The 22,638-nt window shown below is 35.9% G+C and overlaps 3 protein-coding genes across 3 annotated transcripts; 1 reads left to right on the top strand and 2 right to left on the bottom strand.

Moving 5' to 3' along the window:
* The first annotated feature begins 3,273 nt into the window (after nt 1-3,273).
* On the top strand, nt 3,274-7,054 carry LOC113093949 (amphoterin-induced protein 1-like). The gene is made up of 3 exons (XM_026259561.1): nt 3,274-3,444; nt 3,979-4,019; nt 4,752-7,054. The coding sequence occupies exon 3, from the start codon at nt 4,879-4,881 to the stop codon at nt 6,355-6,357; it is 1,479 nt and encodes a 492-aa protein (XP_026115346.1). The 5' UTR covers nt 3,274-3,444; nt 3,979-4,019; nt 4,752-4,878; the 3' UTR covers nt 6,358-7,054.
* An 8,547-nt stretch (nt 7,055-15,601) lies between these two features.
* On the bottom strand, nt 15,602-18,973 carry LOC113093923 (synaptophysin-like). The gene is made up of 6 exons (XM_026259523.1): nt 18,832-18,973; nt 18,498-18,572; nt 17,759-17,877; nt 17,466-17,661; nt 16,591-16,782; nt 15,602-16,402 (listed from the first exon to the last, which is right to left on the bottom strand). The coding sequence occupies exons 2-6, from the start codon at nt 18,567-18,569 to the stop codon at nt 16,289-16,291; spliced, it is 693 nt and encodes a 230-aa protein (XP_026115308.1). The 5' UTR covers nt 18,570-18,572; nt 18,832-18,973; the 3' UTR covers nt 15,602-16,288.
* A 176-nt stretch (nt 18,974-19,149) lies between these two features.
* On the bottom strand, nt 19,150-20,028 carry LOC113093903 (4-diphosphocytidyl-2-C-methyl-D-erythritol kinase-like). Its single transcript, XM_026259479.1, has one exon. It carries the CDS (start codon nt 20,026-20,028, stop codon nt 19,150-19,152), a length of 879 nt encoding a protein of 292 aa, XP_026115264.1.
* Between the last annotated feature and the right edge of the window lie 2,610 nt (nt 20,029-22,638).

Genomic DNA, 22,638 nt, shown 5'->3' with positions numbered 1-22,638 from the left:
CAGGAGCAGGAGTCCAACAGAACATTAATGATTCTGAGCACAAACACACTGGACTGCAGCTGGCGTCTGCCAGATATTTTACTATGGTTAATTATGCAAGGAAGTGACTGCAAAAACACACCGAATTTTGCAGTTCATCTGGGCTAATGAAGAAGCTGATGGATGTTCAGTCTCAGGCCCAATCTGGAGCCTGAGGATGACTGTGATTGGATCCTTGTGGATCTGTTCAGTATCACCTATAAATTTCTAGCAGGTTTAATTGCATAAGTGACTCATATCTGTCCATGTCCATGTATGGTTTGTGTTTGACATATTCAGATTCTGCTGTTAGACTAAAGACTAAATGTATTATTATTATTTTTTTATCATTATGGTCTTGGGTACATACAGTAAACATGTTAAAATTGCGCTATATTTTTTTCCCCATATATCTTCATTTTATTTAGGTTTAAAAAAAAAAAAAAAAAATTCAGTCGTTACTTATGCCATCTCATCTCATGCCAAACTTGTATGACTGTGGAATGAAAAAATAAGATGTTTTATATAATTCTGATTGTTCAAAATGTCTACAACCCCTTCCCACCAAAGCTCCATAATGAAAGTCAATAGGGTTCAAAACAACATGAATGAACATGAAAAAACACATTTTCAGAAAGAAAAGTTTTGTAGCAATGCAATGGAGGAACCATTTTTGGTTTCCTAAAGAACCTTTGAACAGGTCTTTAAAGAATTGTGTTTTCTTAGTTTGAAGAAAAGTTTTGTAATCTAAAGAAACATTTTCCATTAAAAAAAAACCTTATCACTTCATCTACAGCGATATTGTTGACTTGATCGCAAACAAATGCACAGACACTATTTAAACTGAACAGAGATGACATCACTGAATTCAATGATGAACTGCCTTTAACTGTCATTTTGCATTATTGAAACACTGTTTTCCTAATCGACTTGACTTGACTTTTGTTCAATGGAAAGGTTCCATGGATTTTAAAAGTTCTTAATGAAACCATCACTGCCAATTAAAACCTTTATTTTTAAGAGTGCCCTCATTACAGTTATAATCAATATAGGCAGTACAATCCTTAAATGAGAAGATCTTTGTGCATTTGGGATGTTCTAGATAATTGGAGATTGAATTATTGAGGATTGTATGGATTAATCCTTTAGTTTTGCAACATCTCCAGCCCACCTACTGTGATCACCTTTGTTCAATGGCTCTGAGATTTATGAAACAGTTAAAAAGCTCCCACGGGAGAGCTAATCTGAAAGAGAGAAAAGAATGACAGAAGGAGAGCCTAATGCCATTTTGCAGGTCTTCAATGTCATCGGCTATTGAACATGAATTTAGCCAATATAATCTCCTCCAAATGGACACAATTACCTTCCAAATCAACCTGATTCATGCTATTAATTTAGACCAGCTAAAATATCAGTATCAGATATCAGTCAGAGCTAAAATGCGTCTAGCAAATTAGTCACTAGTTGTGGAATTATTTATTGGCATTTCTAGGTACTGTAGCATGTTGATGCATTCAGAGAATTTTATTCATGGGAAGTTGTTTCATGGGACATAAGAGACAAAAGGAGAAAGCAAGTAATTAAAGACCAGATTAATGCAATAAGGTATTCAAGGTTGCAATTACAAACCTGCAGAAGCATCAGTTTCAGCCTGTCGCCTACTCTCAATTACGCTTTCTCTCTTGCATAAGAAATTATTACTTGATGTTTGTTACAAGTGTCTTTTACTTACATATTATGTATTTACTGTTTAAAGGCTCTAATATTGTATATTGCTCTCTGGGTAAGTTTTGAATGGAATGAATGGAATCTTGTTATAAAGTGCAATTGTAGAGAGTTATTTATGAAAAATTACCCAGAAAGCAATATACAATATTAGAGCCTCATATAAGGACATGTATGAAATCAATGCCCTGTTTCGTAACAGAAAGTCATATTTTGATTTGAAACCCCATAACATTTTCCTGAGATGTTGATTTATGACACACAGTTTAAAAAGTAGACAGATTTAAATGAGAATTACAAAATATCATATTTCCATGAGAGTGCCACTAAACTAATTTCAGACATTTTTGAAGACCAAGGAAAGGGAGTGGTCATGGTGAAACCTCCAGTCATTTGGTATCTCTGAAAAGCCCTGAATGTGCTCTGTACAGGACATCCTGTAACATGTACAGTCTCAAAAATATTCACAAAAATATAATGTCCTCATATGAGGCCGCTGGGTCTTAAGAGGTTAAAATCAAAAGTTGTATTTGTTAATATTATTTAACTAACTTAAGCTAACATGGACTAACAATGATCAGTTGCATTTTTATTAACATTAACAAATGTATTGCTCATTGTTGATTATTATGGTAACACTTTATTTTAAGGACCACTTCTCACTAGCTGCTTATTAGCATGCATATTATTAGCATTCACATTATTGGCATATTGGCTGTTTATTAGTTTGTTAGCTGTTTATTAGTACAAAGCACATATTAATGCCATATTAATTCTGCATGACAGAATATTAGATCCCTTAATCCTACCCCATACTTAAATTTAACAACTACCTACTAAATTAAAATATAGTTAAGCTCTAGTTATTATATATATATATATATATATATATATATATATATATATATATATATATATATATATATATATATAAAACTATTACATAAAATCAAATAAAACTATTACATAAAATCAAACATAAAAGCATAAAAGCAAAGAAATATGTATTTGATTATCACCCCCTTCCCCTTCAATTGCTTCATGCTTGTCAGAAAATTAAGATATTTACTCTGTGTTTTGGAACATGATAGGTGGCTTAGTGATTAAGCTGGTCATTAGCCTGTTTCCAGCTATCATGTTCTAAAATACACCACCAGTATAAGCTAAAATAGACGGATGGATGGATGGATGGATGGATAGATAGATAGATAGATAGATAGATAGATAGATAGATAGATAGATAGATAGATAGATAGATAGATAGATAGATAGATAGATAGATAGATAGATAGATAGATAGATAGATAGATGTGTAATCATTTTATAAAATAATATGTTAATATATTCAGCTGAAAAAAGATTCAAATTAAATAGAATGTAAATCAAAACGAGAGCAGGCTTCCAGTAGGCTTTTTTTTTTGTAATCTTCTTCACGGATGTTTTGTCTATGCGGACACAGACTCAAGTGCTCCAATAAGAACCGTTGTGTGTGTGTGTGTGTGTGCGTGTGTGTGTGTGTGCAGGTCTGATCATGCGCCCATGAAGAGACGCTGCTGCTGCTGCTGCTGTCTGAGGTGCGCGCGCTGCGGCTGGCTTATTTACATACGTTCAGTCACACTGCATCATATGAAAGCTGTGGCGCTGCTTAGGAAATGGATTTTCTAAAGGGATTTATGTGTCTATATGGTGATACATCTCAAGGTTAGTGCTGAGATATGTCGTTGAGTCTATTTCTTAACGTAATTTTATTCGTGCATGTGTTAAGCTCTATCAGTGTGTCTGCCATCATTTGTCGCTCTGCGCTCGTGCTGGAAACGTTTTATTTTCAGTCTCTCTGAAGACGGCACGTCTTACACCTCTTCCTCGTCGTTCCCGTTTTTCTTTTCTTTAAATGGGAAAAACGTGTCACAATGCTGTGATGTGAAATTGATGAAAAGAGACAATGTTTTACTTTGAAATTACATTATAGGCACGACAGTATTGAAGGTAAATATATTTATGCGGATTTTGGGACTGTGTAAATCTTATCCAATTAAAATCATGGATTACTGCATGCATACGGCAAATGGTGCAATGCTACACCACGTTGACTCTGTAGAGGCCATAACACCGAGATCTTAACACTTAAATGAGTTTTGCGCGGTGCACAAATTAACCTTTTTCATTGGCATGATAACAAAAATAAATAAATAAAATAATGAATAAAACATGTTGTTGTTGTTGTTGTTCATTTAGGTACCGCCATGTGGACCACGCTCTCCAATCTGAACGAACAGGTCAGAGCTTCTTTTGTAAAGGTTGTGCGCGTTAAGTGTGCGCTTGTCCTGACAATACTGTTTTCACATTCATTCATGTTACTGTAACCCGTTCAGACCCAAACTATGTTCCAAGGAACACAAAATATGAACGTGATTTATTTCTACTTAAAAACCTTGTTGGAAATCCACAATGGTTTGTAATTGATGATCATTATTTGGCGTAAGCTCCTTTACCAGCTACCATGTAGCAGAGACTATTTTGACAACCTTTTGACCAGATGGTAGCTGGTTTGTTGTTGGTCAAAGATGCTCTGCCTTCTTTTACCAGCTAACATGTTCTAAAACAGTTTTTACCAACCATAAGCTTGGCCATAGAGTCAAAAAGTGGGATGTTTTTAATGATTATTTTACGGTTGAGGTAGTATTATATTATATTAGTGTAAGATGAACTACTGAATATAATTTATATAGCCAAGTTTGTACACTTATATGTATCGTCCTCTCAAACCTGCACTAATTCTGCAACCAGCTCAGATTTTTTTTCTTCAATTCCACAACTCCTACAAGTACACAACCTCCTGTGTATTAAACATTTAATCTGTAGAAATCAAAAAATTCTGTGATTTGGTTACAAAAAAAAAAAAAAAAAATCAGACAGTGGGTCTAAACAGGTTAGCAATTTGAGATAGATAGTTTCTAGAAAAAGTACATAAAAAAAATAAATCACTTTTGTTTCTTTTTGTCTTGTAGCGCTAAATTTGTGTCATCAGTCCCACAAGCTGTTCCTCCAAACAGTGTGGAAAGGATTTACACAGCCACATTACTGAAGAGGATTTCATGACTTGCGCTACATCTACATTTTAACTGCGTGTCAGAAATGCCCCTTTCCATAAAGTGGTGCATTAGGTGGGCTGCCTGCTTTTACTTTATTTTTGCACTGATCCCCAGGTCCAGAGGATCGCTGCTAAATTGTCACAAAATGTGCATATGCGCCAGCAACATCGTCAGCTGCTCCAAGATGAACTTGACAATGGTTCCATCCGACTTGCCCAACTACACAGCTGTGCTTGACATTAGTTTTAACGAGATAACTGGACTTCGCGCGCAATGGACCAAGCACAAACTTCCCAACCTCCACAACCTCTTGCTCAGCCACAACGGTTTGTCGTTCATCTCTTCTGAGGCATTTGTTTTCGTAAAGCAATTGCGCTACATGGATCTGTCATCGAATAATCTGCGACAGCTGGACGAGTTTATTTTTGAGCCACTGGTAGATCTAGAGGTTCTTCTGCTCTACAACAACCACATCTCGCAGATCGACCGCACAGCCTTTTCAGGCCTCAACAGCCTGCAGAAGCTCTACCTGAGCCAGAACCTGGTGTCCCGCTTCCCCCTGGAGCTCCTCAAGGACAAGAACCGACTGAACAAGCTGAGCCTGTTGGACTTGTCTTCCAATCGGATCAAAGTTCTCCCCATTCAAGACCTCCAGGCACTGCCGGCCTGGATCAAGAATGGGTTGTACTTCCACAACAACACCCTTATCTGTGACTGCCAGCTGTACAGTTTGATGACTCATTGGTATATCCGACGGCTCAATTCAGCTGTGGACTTCAAGGACGACCACACCTGCGTGCATCCCGGCCCGGATAAACGGGTGCTGCATTTGTACGATCTCAACACTCATATGAACTGCAGCACGTTTAAAGAAACTGACCAAGAAGCTTATTTGGAGCAAACGCTCATCCTCAGCTGTGATACCAGACATCGGAACATGACCAAGACTTGGGTGCTACCTGGAAACATAGTGGTGTCTCCTTATGATAACCAGAGCATTGTGCCTCTGAAAGACGGCAACCTTCAGATAAAATCGATACGACCTGAGGACTCAGGTGTGTACACTTGCTTTGCCGTGAGTGAATACCTCAACGAAACTCTCTATGTGGTGGTCAAAGTCCACAATTGCACCCTCAGTGGCAACAGCGAGACCCTCAACACCGCTTACACCACTTTGGTGGGCTGCTTGGCCAGCGTGGTCTTGGTTCTTATCTATCTGTACCTGACGCCCTGTCGTTGCTTCTGCTGTCCTGACCAGGGCAAAAAGAACCATCATGAAGACAGCATCCACTCATCCATGCTCAGCGCCACCCCAACGCATGAGGATATGGCAACCAAAGCAGATCTCAACAGGCATGTGGCCTTCATAGACCCCAAGGACCTACAGGGACAGAACGGAAAGGTGAATCCTAATGGAGAGGAAGAAGTGGATGAGGAGGCCATGAAGCGAAAAGGAAAACGGAAGAAATCGGTGGCAGACTCGATTAGTTCAGTCTTTTCTGATACTCCCATTGTAGTCTGAGGGAAGGTGTATTTTTGGCTAGAGACAGTTCTTTGTTGTGGCTTTCTCGGATTAAGAGACTAAAATACACATTTTGCCATCCTCAGTCTTCGCCTGTTTCTGCAAAACCTTTCCAGCATTTTAATCTGTAGCAATTAAGTATATACTGTGAAAAGGTCTTGCCATATTAATGTAATCTAAAGTTGGAGTGTTCCTGTGAGTTTAAGCCCACTAAGTATGACTAGAGGTAGTCTGGGTGAACAACAAATGCATTTTGCGATTTCTCAGTGATCAAGTTAGGAAGCTAGGTTGACAGAGATTAGAACATTAATACATCCTCTATATAATCACATCATAAGCATGAGCTTTGCAGACCGCTAATGTTAAGAATATAGCATTGAATGAAGGCCTTGTAGCTAATCATATTTACCACATTTTATGCTAACTGACCAACCTTACCACTTTATGTGAAGCCATATGCAGTTGGTCACTGCAGAGGAAAGCAATGCACAATAGCATTTGAGAGTAGTCGCAGGTAAATGATGGACAAGTATCTGTTTTTTATGGAACGTTACAAGCTGATGACAGTCAAACTGTAAACTGATCATTAAATGGTCACTTACATGAAACTTCCTCAACCTATACAGTATATGGCAATGGAAAAAAAAAATATCCTTGTAAAACTCAAATTGTTTTTTAAATCTAGACTCTTTAAGTCCAATTTCATTTAAATTTAAATTAAACTTTATGCATTTAGCAGAAGCTTTTATCCAAAGCGACTTACAGTGCATTCAGGCTATCAATTTTTAGCTATCATGTGTTCCCAGGGAATCAAACCCCCAACCTTGTGCTTGGTAGCGCAATGCTCTACCATTTGAGCTACAGGAACACTAATTTTGTAAGTTTAAATATTGGATACCAATATAAAACAGAACTCTTAAGAACTTACACAGATCCATTTATATTAAACTATATTTAAATACAGCAGCTTTTCAATGTATAAAGCATGCATTTTCAGTCGCTTGAGCTCATCTGCCAATGACAACCAGACATTGACATATAAACAAAATGCTAATACAATCTTTTAATAGAATGACATGTCCCATCTGCCTGCACTCTCATCTCTAAAGCAAGGATGATTTGAGCTTGGATTCAACAGCTAAAACAGTTTCGGATACTCAGACCTCTTCTCACCCTGCGTTCATATGCACTTGTGGTGGTTGGAATCAGTGCTGACTCATTCTTTGTCAGAATGGATGTCATTTTTTTAAGTCCTTGAAGTGTGGAGGTAACCTTCATCAGATAAAAAGCCAAAGGCTGAGGGATTTAAAAAAAAAAATTTAAACTTGAACCATTATAATTTAAATACATTTTCTGAATTAATGAAAAATCAAGTATGAAGTTGATTAGCCGAATCCCCTTCATGTTCTGGTATTCTAAATTATTACAGGCGTACAGTGATCTCTGAAAGACCAATATTATATTTGCATATACAGTGCTATAGGAATTTAAAGAGACTGCTATGAATCATAATGCGTAAAGCTTGTTGGCTGTGCTCAAGGAAGATGTGACTAGATCCATTCCAAGCAGATCTCAACATTGTCCTGGTGAACTGTTCTAGAACACCAGTCAATGATGTTAAAAAAAACATTTGTGGATTTAGACGTCCAGTGCACCGCAACATAGCCATCTCTAGAACACTAAATACTGGGAATGGCACTTCCATTCTTCTGTTCCGGAAAAGAAATCAGAATCATCTCACATGTTAACCATAACCAGGTATTTATAACAGGGTCTGGTTGGGATCAGCGGGAGCAATTTTAGTTTCCTCCGGCCTCTTACCCTAGTAACATCATAATTACATCCTGTTTTGCGAGCGAGGGAGTGGGTGAAGCTATTAAATGTTTGATAGGTGGATGAACTCACAAACAGTATTATCTCAGGGAGAGGGAATGACAGATAATAGCAGCTATGGCAGACTTTAGTCATGGGCGGTCACGGTCTCTTATATGTCTCTCCAGCTGCAATCCAAAATTAGTGTGGAGGGGAGGGAAAGGCCTTACCATCACGAGCGCTGTGGGAGGAGGCCTGAGATCTCTGTGGTTCGCAAAGAGACAGAAAAGCCAAATGCTCTCCCTTAACCACATCCAGCAGCTTTTCACCCGTTGTTTGTGTTCTTTTGGACTGTGTGTCCTTGGCTATTTTGCTATGAGCAGAGCTCTTGTGAAAGACCACTGTTCATTACTCAGCATTTAACAGTACATCAGTGCTTTTGTATGTGCAAACAGCGTTGCGTTTGTTTGTTTATGAGATCGTGTCATTTTAGGTAGGTATTTTCCCCTTGAGGTTCCAAAGAGACTGAATTAATTCCTTGTTCTTCTGTGTATTGTTGTTCCTATACAGTTGTCTAGATTCCACTTGTGACTATAGGATATTGGTAAACCTGTTTTAATAACACTGACTGTAAAGGTCTTTCTCTGTCATGTATTTTGAAATCTGATCATCTATTTGTCTATTGTATGTTATTATTTAGGCACATAAATTGAGTTTTGTAATTTTTATTTTTTATGTCAGTAAATGAAATCTCCAGAAGCGTCACAGACTGTATCTAAGCCCCAAACTCTGTTGCATTAATTAGAAAATTCAACTCCAAGTCGACGTGAATTGCCATTCACAGCCCATTTTACTTTTTTAATCAGACTGGGTAAAACATAATATTAAACAAGAAAAAAAAAAGAGTTGGGGGCCGGGAAATTGATTGGATCGTGGAAAGTGAGTGGTAAAACTAAAATGGATTGAATGCAAGATTGAGTGCAAATTTGATGAATAAAATGCTTGAATAGCTGTGGCTATTGGTTAACATACCCTATAGCCAAAAAAGGCTAAATTTATTGCAGAAAAAGCACAAGTTATTTTGATTTGTTGACTTGCAGCCTCTCAGAATGTCAAAACAACATTAGAAGCACTTGTGCAAATGTTAAGTCTCAAAACTGTTTGTTTTAGTACAAGTTTAAAGGCCCATTCAAAACAAGGACGATTACTACAATAATAACTAGAAAGCTGTAATAATCATTCTAATTCTCTGAGAACAGTGGAGTCCAAACCACAACTTGAACATTATTGGCACAGAGAAATGATATGGTAGGAATTTATACCTTATATAACAATCACAACATTTTGTTAATGTGGACATAATAGATTTATTGCTACAGTTATCATTTTTTATATGAACGGCCTTAAAAATGTGGTGCTAGAGGTATGTGGTAGGCTACTAGAGACTAAATCAAGTCCCTTCTGTTTTTTTACTAACATTAAGAATCTTATTAATCTAGATGAACAGAATTCAAAATAAGTAACAATATCAACAGCCTTTGATAGTTAGTTGTGACTAAGTCTAGAACTTCTAGATTTGAGTACCCCCCCCAAAAAACATAAAAACCGAAGCAGACGAACACAAATCCACTAGTATCTCAATAATGAAGAATAGCCGTACCAATTCTTGGTAAGCAAGCATCCTGATATACATACATGCTGCAAAAAAATTTGTGTGAACCCTAAATCGTTTGAGATCTAAAGTCTCAGCCATCATTAGTGTATGAAAGCAAGAATAGAAATGTTTTCGGGTCCAGTATTCGAGCTAGAGGCCTTAATGTAAAAGCTTATTTAGTCTGAATGTCAAAAATGAGACTGATGAGTGCCACATGGAAGTACTTATGAGAAGTATTATTTATCATTAATATAAAAGTGAATAAAAAAAATAAAATCGACTGCTTTTGATTGTTTTTTTTATGCTTTTTGTCCAATCAACCATACAAAATGTGTTAGTTTACATTTAGCTGATACTATTTATCTAAAGCAACCTGTAGTTGCATGAACCATTAGTTTCCACAATAACATTATTTTACAGTTATACACATTATACACAGAGTCTTTGAAATTAACACTTTAATTAGGAATGGGTTATATTTACAGAAGATTATATTATCGCTAGGGTTATATTAATGGACTAGTATAAATTAAATACTTGCCCTGAGAGAGGAGATCAAATTATTTTCTGTTAAATTGACAACGTGCCACAATTTTTATCTTTTAAAGCTCCACTCACTAGGCTCTTTCTACAAGGACATCTGTAAACTGATCTTTGCAAGCATCCATGCTGAAGTACACAACCACTGTTTTATCATCCAGCACAACAAACAAAAAAATGACCCTTTGGCCTGTCTGAATGAAATAGAGGTATCTAGCTTTTTAGTGTCATCTAGTGGTGAGATGACGCAGCTCAGTTCATAAAAAGCAAGACAACAGAAAAGTGTTGGCATATTTATTTCATAGTCTATTATTATCTGACAGTCCGTTTAGCAGCATATGGAAGGTCTTGAGGTATTTCTATATTCATTTTGCAGGTCATTCACAAATGCATGCATTCACATAGAAATCCAGTAAACAAAACACACACATACATGCATACATACAGATAAAGTTAACTTCAAACACTTTCACCATCCTGTGTATTAAGTCTGTGACAAATACATGGCAGTAAGCCTGTTTAGGGGAGACTCCCTCAGTGAAGAAGCTTTGGCTGTTGGGAGAAAAGAAGAGCAGATGGTCAGGAAAAGGATCTAAATTCAGAGCTGAGACTCAACCACTGTGCTCAATTAAACCTTGATGATTCATCTTAACAGACTATCAGTCTATAACTTCCTATACTTGTTCTAACACTGCATTTATTTATTTTTTATCATGAAGTGTTTAAAAAGTAAGCCTTGCCAGTTTTATTCAATAACTTTAATGCATTTATTTTCCCTAATAAGAGGACTACGTCTACCAAGAGCTGGCAGATCCCTACACATTGGTCGTATTAGGTTATTATTTAACACATCACTTAAAAATGCATGCTACCAGCACTTAAAGGTGCACTCAGTATTTTCATCTTTCAAGTGTTTTACGCCTAATGAAATCAATAGGACTCGTCCAATCATGCAACATTTTAAAAGCGCTCACATTAGGTGAATCATACAGCCTAAAAGCCATTTAATTTGGGTAGTTAAAAAACAACAACCAACAAATAAATAAATACAACAAAAATTAGTTTTAGATACTGTTACTGGCCACTTTTTTCTTTTCACTTCATGTACAACAATTATGATAATATAGAAATTAAACCAATCATTTACATAACCTATTATAAAATGCTGTTTAAAGTATGCTTTAAATGTTTTAAATACATTCAGAATATATATATATATATATATATATATATATATATATATATATATATATATATATATATATATATATACATTTCACCCCTCCAGTGTTAACTAAAAAAAAAATTGAGAAACTGAAATAAAACAAATAAAGATTATATTTACATTTTTACATTTACTGACTGAAATAATAAGTTTAAGTACTAAAATTAATAATAAGCAAGAAAATTACTAAAACCTAAGCTACATTTAAAATTAAATACTATAGTATTTACAATAAAATTTAAAATTAACTACCTACATAATAAATATATATATATATAGGATTCATATTAAGGGACATCCTTTTAGACAAAAGGACCCAATAATATAATGAAAGATGCTTTTTTATATTATATTTAATCTAAATTATTCATTTAATGAGATTCTTATGATCTACTAAAGAGACACTGATAAGATGTTAAACAAACCACCTGCGCACCTAGTTTCTTTGGCAGACAATGCAAGGTTGATGCTGGTCTGCCATCCCCACCCCATGACACCATGGAGCGAGTTTGGGAGAAAGAGGAGAGGATATTGGATTTAGGGGCACATGCAGAGGCCCGCTGGTTTTACGTTTCCTGCCAGGCCCTTTATGATCATACCCAACAGTCCTTTGATTGAGCCCTGAGGCCCCTCCCTTACCTGACACTGGGGAGAGAGAGATGTGGGTGGGGCTTTGCTTAATCAGCACCTTCATTTCAGGTTGGTGTGTTCTGCTGCCAGGTGAGTGTGCGCCATTAAACAGGCCATGGGGTGAAGAAATCATAGTTCTGTTTAAGGAGGACTGACGGTCTTTGTGGTGGGCGAGAAATAGGATTTTGGACTGTCCAGATGAGTCCTTGTCCTTTTTGGGACAAGAGCATATGAGAGCAGAGTTTTGACACCTGAGGGATTTTCCTACAGATATAAGATACTCTTAGTTGCAACAAACAAAATTCACAGGCAAAAAAAGAAAAGAAAATCCCTTCTTGAACAAATACATTTTAAAACAATCCATTTTGTAATTAAAGAAATTAAAACAAACGAATATAAAATAATTTTCAAATAATGATAATTATAATCATATAATAATTAATTAATAATCATATAATCAAATATAAGATTTTTTTTAATCAATTTGTTACACTGATAATATATTTGTAATGTAAAATAACTGAAAACTAAAAAGACGAAATAAAACACAAACAGATTTTTTTAAAACAATCTGAAATAAGTAATACAATTAAACTTAAAACTCAATAAGCTATATAGAAATATTAAAATGAGCAGATTACTAAAACTTTTACTAATTCTAAATATTACTAAATACTACAATAAGTATTTGTTTACTTTATTTGTTATGCTGCTCATATTTGTGAAAAAAATATATAATAATAATAATTGGATTAAATAAGGAAATTATAAAAGTAGAAAGATAATAGTGGTCTCAGACTTTTTTCAATTAGCTAAATGTGAAAACACACAACATAGTGAATGTCACAAGATCATCAGCTTGATGTAAAAGATCTTACCTCCATAGATAAGTGCTGAGATGCTGCTCCATCATGACACTGAAAGCTGACCACAGGTGGAGCAACCTTCGGTCAAACACACTACGGCCAAGTACACGTGCCCCGAAGGTGCAAAGCTGGGAAGAACGTGAGAAAGTAGACAAACAAGGGGTCATTTTACTATAAATAGAACATTATTAGTCTTTTTTGTAACTTTTGTTATGAGGGTGAAAGACGAAAAAGTGTTTAAGCATAAAAAAAGTGTAATACTGCTTTAAACTGTTGTAGTTTCCCACCCCCCAAAAATGCAAAAAGTTTTCTGTTTTATTTAATTGCAACTTTGTTTTTGTTTTTCTGAGCAAAAAATAAATATCATACATTTTCCCCTGATTTACAGAAGACACCCAGTAAAATGTCATTCAGTGTAACAATCTTGTCAGGCATATTTACAACAAAAATCAAGTTATGACATATTAAAAGACTAATTACTTTCACCCCAAATACCAATGAGTTGTAATTTTACATTTTTAACATTTGCCACTATCCTAGGTTTTGCCCATTTGTCAGTAAGAATTGTTTACTAATTTAAAACACAATAAAATTTAGTATGCTCCATTATTCTTTTAGATATTTTAATATGTACATGTCAGAATAAGCATGTTGCTTGAATTTTTGCATAAATATTGTGTTACACTGTGTTACAAATACAATAATTTTGAACTTCTGATATGAAACTTGGACATTTCCAATCTGGCAACACTGTCTGTTGATGTTGGGCCCTGGGAGGGAGAAGCATCCTCATCAGGTGTAAGGTTAGGACTTGTGTCCGGCTGTCCATCAAGCCAAGGTTTTTTGCTAAAAAAATTAAGAAAGGAGCTCTCCGACATATTACTAGCTAGCAATGTGCAATCAAAAATTATGTTTATATCATAGACTGCTGGGGTCACAGTCAGCTGCTGTTTGCTGATTGGTTGGCAGTCCAAATGTCGGCAGATATATTTTAACAAAAATAATTTAAAATGTAAATTACATTTTAACATTTTTAGCATTAATGCACCATACTGTATATTGGATTCTTATTTCTGTGTCCCTGGCCCTGAGAGTAGGATTTAGAATGTTCAGTGGCGTCACAGAACTGTCAGATTCAAACAGCTTTCGCGCGTTGGCTGACACTGAGCCAGAGACGCACAGCGCTTGTAATATATCACAATTAATATGCTGTGTTTCCAACCACATAGTGTTTATTTTAGGTTTCATATATTTAAATATACATAATCACTAGTAAAACAATACATTTGTAGTTTGTAAAACACACACTGATGTCTATGGAAGCAGCAAAAACTATCTAATCAAATGTTATTTGCAGACGTGTTTTATTCATATATCAGACATACATAGCAGAACAATAAAGTTTACTCTATTCTTCGTCCAGTCCAACAGCCAACACATTCATGTATTTCGGAAGAAACTGGGGAATTCAAGTGCTGTACGTTACATCCGGCTGACAGGACTCTGAACTGCAGCGCTCATCTCGTTATAGATCAAGATAATTTATAAAGGTTTTTAAACGACGAATCGGAATATCAGATAGTTGACATGGTAGGCAAGTTTGTGTATGTATTTTAATAAAAAAAATTAAAAACTAAATAAAATGAATACCGATGCATCCATATGATGTCTATGGACGCATCTGTTAGTGGCTGTGGTGTGTCACGTGAAAACCATGACGCGTCGCCATGGAAACAAGGGGTCGGTTAAAATATTTGTAATTTACGCATGAAAGGGTTGATTTAAAAATATATATTTTTTTCTAAGTAAACAACAATAGCCCAAGTTTAGTAAACATTTTTTATTGAGACTATAAAAAATAATTCTGCATCTATTTTTAGGTGTGCCAGCTGCCACTCTGGGTGGCACAGGAACACCCTGGCACACCTGTGGCTACGCCACTGTTTCAAACCGACCCATTTCTGTGTTGTTCAATCGACCAGTTTAAAACAAGTATCCAGAGCTCTACATTATTTTACTCACTGTCCGACGTGGATGCTTTGTCGAGCCAAGTGGTCCAGCTTTGCCCTACAAAGTCAAGGATGGAAATCCGCCAATCTAGGGCAGCCATTGCTGTATTAACGTTTTAAAACCGGTTCACCCGAAGAGATGGTTTAATCCGGTATGATACACATTAATAATACATAAAATCAATGTAAAATGTAACAGATTTAGCCAGGGAGGCAAATTTTCATGTAGCCCCAGGGCAGGTCGATGCAGGCTGAAAAAAAAAAAAATAATAATAACAAAATACAATCAACAATTTTGTGTTTTCAAACCAGAAATTTCCTCAATTTTTTTGAGAAATCACAATGTCTTCTTTCTATCACTGCATAAATCAGAAATGCTGCTCTAAAAATGTTATAGCAGAAAAATGTGGGCTAAAGAATGATATTACACACAATAAAGAGAACTTTTTATAGTTAATTAATCAATTAGAAATTACAAGTATTGGGCAAAGAATGATACTATGCACAATAAAAAGAAAACATGTTTTTGTATTATTTATTCTCTCTTTTTGTAAGCCTCCAAATTTGTTAAACACACAAACAATAACATTCAATTCATTTTAGCAACAGTCTTGCCTGGTATGATGTAAACATTTCTAAAATAGAGGCTAATTAAGTTCTAAGGCACACAGTTCAATTAATAAAAGGCTATTTCAACCACAAAAAGCACATGAAAAAGTAAGATGAGATGATATTTTAAAAGGTCAAAACAAACTAAGCCCCAACGGTTATAAAATGGGAGCGTCAGAACATTAAACTTAAGTTATACATTGAATTAAAAATATTTTTTCCTGAACAGGAGTCAAAAACATTCTGTAAATTTTATGTAACAAATTCAAATGACATCAAAAACATTGCAGTAACGTTAACGATATGAAATATGATTTGAATGATGCAGTTTACTTCATACAAATAGTTTATTTGCCAACATGCCCTTGTACCTTCCCTAAGTATACAGCTTTGCTTTAGTGTGTAAAATGCACATCAAAATTTGACCATATTTGAATAGAATGGAGATACTTTATAGGCAAGGACCTTTGGTGGATTTGTGACACAGGTCAAGTCAGGTCCATAACATCAGTCAACCGGTTACTATGTAGCACCACTTTAGTACTTCAACAACACCTGCTTGATGAATGTGGATGTGACCTGCTGTTTAATTAGGCTGTTCTGCTCCTGCTTGCTGATTGGCTGACTTGTGTAATGGCGTCTCCTTGTAAAGGAACCAGCAGTTTCCTCCCCACAGAATAAGGTTTAGGAATCCAAAGATCTATACAAATTCATAGATTCACATCATTTGCATTGGTAACCTCACTTGACTTGTTCTGAATTCATTATATAAATACTGACAAAGGATAGCAGATGGGGAAATAGGATGGATACATAAGCAATTCTGTTAAATTATCGATGTATGATGTCATGTGTCTAGTATTTTGCTATACATTATAGTCCTCTTACCACTGAGGAATTGAGGCGGCCCATTGAGGGGATGTGCCCAGCAGTGCAATTGTTTCCTGTTTGTTTACACACTTCAGTCAAGTACACAAGCATATTTGGACTGACTGAATTTTTCACGTCTGTGAGGCCTTTACCCCATGCAGATGAACACACCAGCCAGAGAAAAGTGAAGATCCCAGTTAACAGTAGGTCCTAAAGAGAGTAATACATGTAAATTTAAATATATATTTATTATAAGTTGAATGTATTATAAATAATATTAGAATTCCAATATACCAGTCAAATGTTTAGAATAAATACAGAAAAAAAACAGTAAAATTATGAAATATTACAATTTAAAATAACTATTTAAATTTAAAATGTTCTGATTTGTAATGTTTATTTTTATGAATATTAAGTTCAAAATAACTGCATTTATTTGTAACAATTCTTTTTTGACATTATTTCTTTATTATTTAATTATTTAATGTGTCCTTGCTGAATAAAAGTATTTCTTATGTTAATTTTTCTCTTCTTTATAATCTTACAATCTGCAAAATGTTCTATATATATATATATATATATATATATATATATATATATATATATATATATATATATATATATATATATATATATATATATAGGGGATATGGGAAAAATATCATGCTGGTTATGCTGGTATTGCTATTTTGCAAGTTGTCTGAGCAGCACAATCAAACTTCTAAAAAATAATATAAAATGTAAAAAAATATTCTTGAGTCAGCTATTGAATATAAAATAGAATATGATTTTTAAAAGGCATGAACAGACAAAGCAGAGGTTTAAGAACACACACAGAAAACAGATAACTCTGAAAATAGATCAAGTGTGATCTTGAACCTATACACACTCACAATGCTGGGGCCTCGAGGAGATTCACGGTAGATGTGCTGGTAAGCCAGATACAACACAAGAGTAACGGTGCTGTACAGGAAAGCCAGAACTCCAATAGCTACAAAGAACTCAGCGGAAGATGAATAATCTCCAGTCAGATACTTAAACACTGTGCCCTCTTTGCAGTCTGGCACACTGTAACTCTGGGTATTGAGCCTTTGTAACAAATAACAATAAAAAAAAAAGACATTATGGAAAATATTTTTATTAAAAACAATGATTTTCATATGTATTTTAATCATACTGCGTTTACCTAAAAGGATAACTGAAAGATACATTTATTTCTTTGCTGGCACTGTTCTTGCACTTGACGTTGAAACTGGAAGAGCCAGAATAACCCGCAGTTGTAGCAAATGCAAAAATGGCAAATATCTGTAGACAGTTAGTAAATAGAAAAAGGTTTAATGAATGAATGTTTATATGAATCGTACAAATGGGAACCACAGGAAGCGTGCACACAATTACACAGAACTAAGATCAGCATATGAAGAAATAAAATTTATTTTTAATCACCATTAAATGCCCAACACAGTCTCACTGCTTTGTGCTTCCTCTTTTTAATGGCTTTTTTAAAGAATTGCTTATTTTGGGTTTTAAAATCCTTAAAAGCTGTATGATAGTAATATCCGGTGCATGATACATATTTGTGCATTGATAAAAAAAAATAAAAAATAAAAAAGGGTGCGGAGTATATGACCCTCTTCTGGATAACATGCATGGCCAGTTAATACCAAAATATATTTTAACAAAGACTTCAGTAATTGTTAACAGACACTTTATCTTTAAGCTATTCGGTAAAACAAACATTGCATCAAGAAATTATTTAACAGCACGAGGAACATAAAAAAATGGATTACAGATTTTAAGCTTTTCTTTAAAGCTAAACGCTTTAATAAATGGGAGAATAATGAGAATAATGTTGTCATTTTTATTTTCCTAATAACTTGATGTACCTACTCAGAATATAACAGATCATAAGTGAAAGCACGTACCCATTCCAGTACACGTATAAATCCCAGAGGCTCTTTCAGAGGGCTGAGATCTAACCGAAACGCGCTCATCATGCTCTGCAAATAAAAAAGCATCAGTAGTAGCGGCCCATCATCAAAAAACCGTTAGTACATCTGTCGGAGATGGTGCGATAACCAAACATCCGGAGACATTATGAAGCGCGGCACATTTTGCACAAGCATTTTCTCCAAAAATATTTTCTCACCAATTTAGTAATATCTGAACTAAATTTTGCATTTAGCTTGAGCGGACAGGGGGAAGTGCTTTTATTGAGTTTTATTGCACTAAAGAAAAAGGAAGATTGTGAAAGCTTACCTTGTCTAGTCACCATACAAAAAAGAAAGTTGTCAAAGTTCCTTCTGCTTTTCTCGTTTCTGCTTTAGAGTTCAGACCTGGTTTTGACCATGTGATTCGTGACGCAATCGATGCATACGGTAGTGATTGTGGTGGCCGCTTACTGTGTGGTTGATGGATCAGAATTAACAACAAACAGCCAAAATACATTTGGCAGGGGAAGAAGGATTCGAAACATCGAATGTCGGAACCAAAATCCGATTCCTTAACCAACTTTCCTGATTTCCCTGCACTGAACACTGCAAGAGTGCAGCGCCTGAAAACATGCAGTTTGCTAATTTAAACGGCCCAGCCAACCAATGGATGCTCAGCGAGCGTCTTGCAAACCTTTTGCTGCCATCCCAGTGAGTTTGAGCTTGCGTCAAGCTTGAAATCAGCCGGACAACACGCAAACACCGCGCTGCCAGAGCCTGTCATACGTGGCTTCAAGCCCTGCTTCTCTAAAACCGCAAGAGCTTGACACACTTGCGGCTCGATCAGCTCCCCAACAGCCTGGAGATCATTGCGGCCAAAGCCGTAAGGATCCTCAGCAAAGACCGCGAGTATAGCATGTGGCGTATCGCGCTTCAAGGCTTGGTGACCAAAAATCGCTGCTGTCGATAAGCCGTTTTTTGGCTTGATGATGACCAGTGCCTGACTGGTAGGCAGGATGCCATCGTTGAGGGGCTCGATATGCTCACCGATGCCGCTGACCCAGGCGTTCCTGCCGCGCAGAAAGAAGGGTACATCAGCGCCTAGAGAGAGGCCAATTTGTTCTAATGTCGAGAGCGGCTGATTAAGATTCCACAGGCGATTAAGGCCTAGCAGACATGTCGCCGCATCGGATGATCCGCCGCCCAAGCCCGCTTCAGCTGGGATGCGCTTTTCAAGTTGGATGTGTGCGCCTAAACTGCAGCCCGTGGCTTGTCGCAGGGCTCGAGCGGCTAGGATGCAGAGGTCGTCTCGGGGAAGTTCTACTCCTGCGCAAGAAGCTAGATCCTCGCGAGAGATCTGACCGTCTCCACGCAAGCTAAGGTGGACGGTGTCTTGCCAGTCAATGAGCTGAAAGACCGATTCAATCAAGTGGTAACCATCGGCGCGGCGGCCTGTGATGTGCAAAAACAGGTTGATTTTGGCGGGAGCGGGCAGGTCCCGCAGTTCTTTCAAAGCGGCATTCATGACTACTCCAACACGATGCTAGCACACTGCGGTCAGGACGGTCGAAAAGCACGGTCAATCTAACCGCCACACTGTTTTGATGGTTGAACATAAACTGCCTGTTACGGAAACTGCCTTTTCTGATGACGCAAGAGTTTAAACTATGGCAGCTGAGAAGGACATTATTTGTGTTCTTTTTGAAAAATTCTCGGAACCTGATAAAATCGGTATAAATACGTGTTTAATACTGCAAAATACGTTACAGTCACTGCCCTTGCCGTCCAGAATAAAAGAGACCATCTTAATCGAGTGAAGTGATCTGTGGAAACGGTTCCTAATTATTGTGATGCAACCTTTACCTCGCATTTCAGGATGAAAACACAAACATTTCAAGTGAAAGATAATCCACTTACCTGCGAGACTGTGTTATGATCTATATGACCTTATTATTTTTATTGTGAGTATTAAGCTTATCATTATTGTTGATCACTGTTGTTGTGCTATATTGTAATATTTACCATTATATAATCAGAGAAGTATAGAAAAGTTTATGAAAGTGTCACTCCACAATACAATGACAAATATATATATATATATATATATATATATATATATATATATATATATATATATATATATATATATATATATATATATATATATATATATATATATGCAGAGTATTTTTGTTACATTAATCAGTGTCTAGAACAAGGATATGGACCAGAAGACATTGCATTTACTAAATGATATTTAGTCCGACTTAAAGAAGTTCTAGATCTATACTTGTGCTCTTATTATTTTAGTTATTTTGCCTTCAATTTAAATAAACGTGCGAACAATGTACTTGCTCTTGTGAATTTAGTGTCATGTTAATTACATTGTGCGAGCTGTCTCTTTAATATTGCGTGACATTTTTGACACACCCACCAAACAAGATAAAAGAAAGTTATAATTTAGAGTGTCACCCCTTCATTGCTGAGCACTTTTTTCTACAGAGTGCCTGATTTGTAGTTTGTACCACTTTTTTGTATTTCTCATTCATTTCTTAAGTATTATTTCTGACAGTGAAGGAGCCAAGTGTGACTTTTTTTCCATTTCCATTATTTTTTTATTTTTTTATTTTTTTGTGCTCACATTTCTAATGCAACAAAAGGCACGAAGTGACATTCCGATGAAGCTACGTTTTTTTTTAAATGTCAAAATCTAAAAATGTTCGGTGAAAAATGACCGAAGACAAATGACAGAGGGTTAAACGTGTTTAGATCATTCTGCGTTGGTGTGATTTGAACACAAGAGGACGCTCTTACCTAGATGTAGTTTTCACCAGAGGCGGCTCATTGTCATTGTCACAGAATGTTCCTTATTACCAAAGGCCAAAGGGACTTTGTTATTACGTCTAAATCTGGCTTTTGCAATGAATGGCCGATATCATATTTTAATATTTGTTATTACAGATTTTTTTTTAACATATTAGTTTTAATATTACATTAATCAACATTATAAATAAGATTTTTTTTTCCCCTTTGGCTTTTTAAACCTGTCCCCACTCCAGTGTTTATATACATTCTCCTTGCTATTAGTAAATATATTTTTTAAGCATTTTTAAATATTTAAATTTGGTTTGACACCACACATGTTGCTGAAGTAACAAGGTCATATAAACGGGTGTCAGTTGACCTTAAATTCACAACTGGTGAAAAAGAACAGTCTGACATTGGAGGGTTCTTTCATCTCACCTTTGAAAAGTTTCTAGCTCTCAATGGACCTTATACAGTCATTACTGAGGAATTCAGGTCACACCATCTTTACTCGTATGTCAGGTTTTTCCACCCATTCAGAGTGCACTGCAAAATTAAAAAGGCATTACTGCAGTCACGTTGGGCTGATGTTACAGAAGCAATGATGTCCATACTTTGCTTATTTAACAAATAGCAAAATGTTACTTGCTAACAGAAGAGACAGGATGAGTATGAATGTGAAGCATGTGGCTCTCTGCCAGCAGTGCAGGTCTAGAATAAACATGACTAGATCAGAATTAAAGGCAAATGATGGACGTCTTTTTTCTATGTCAAATGGTTTGTGATCATGGGATAGGCTATTCCATCCCAGGTCTTGCCATAATCATATGGACACACACAAAATACAGTAATAATATAGGCCTAATTGAAAATTATATGATTTGGTACATAAATACATTGTAAGAATGTATGTGAAATGTTATTTGCCTTTAACACATTGCTTGCAGAAATCTAAATTGATAAACATTTTTAAAGGACAGGGTTAAAAACAAACAGCTGATCATATTTTACAAGTTCCCATGTGTCATCAGAAACTGTGAAAAATCTTGTTGGCGCAATATAACAATAAAATGGTTAGAATCTGGTGGAAGATGCACTACATTATTCTATTATGATATGAGTCACAGAGACTTTAATGATAATGCAAAATTATGTTGTAGGCTGAACTGTGAAGCGCACCAACAAATGCTTCTATCTTACACGATGCACATTGGAGGACACTACATTTTCCACTGTGATCTCACTGAGAAAGTTGACAATAAGATTCATGCACTTGCTATTGTTTAGAGACACGAAATTATTTTGCTGGTATACATATAATTAGCATAGA

The sequence above is a fragment of the Carassius auratus genome, unplaced genomic scaffold (assembly GCF_003368295.1).
Source record: "Carassius auratus strain Wakin unplaced genomic scaffold, ASM336829v1 scaf_tig00215205, whole genome shotgun sequence".
NCBI lineage: Eukaryota > Metazoa > Chordata > Actinopteri > Cypriniformes > Cyprinidae > Carassius > Carassius auratus.
Note: the sequence above shows the minus strand (reverse complement) of the source record. Positions and strands in the feature narration are given on the sequence as shown.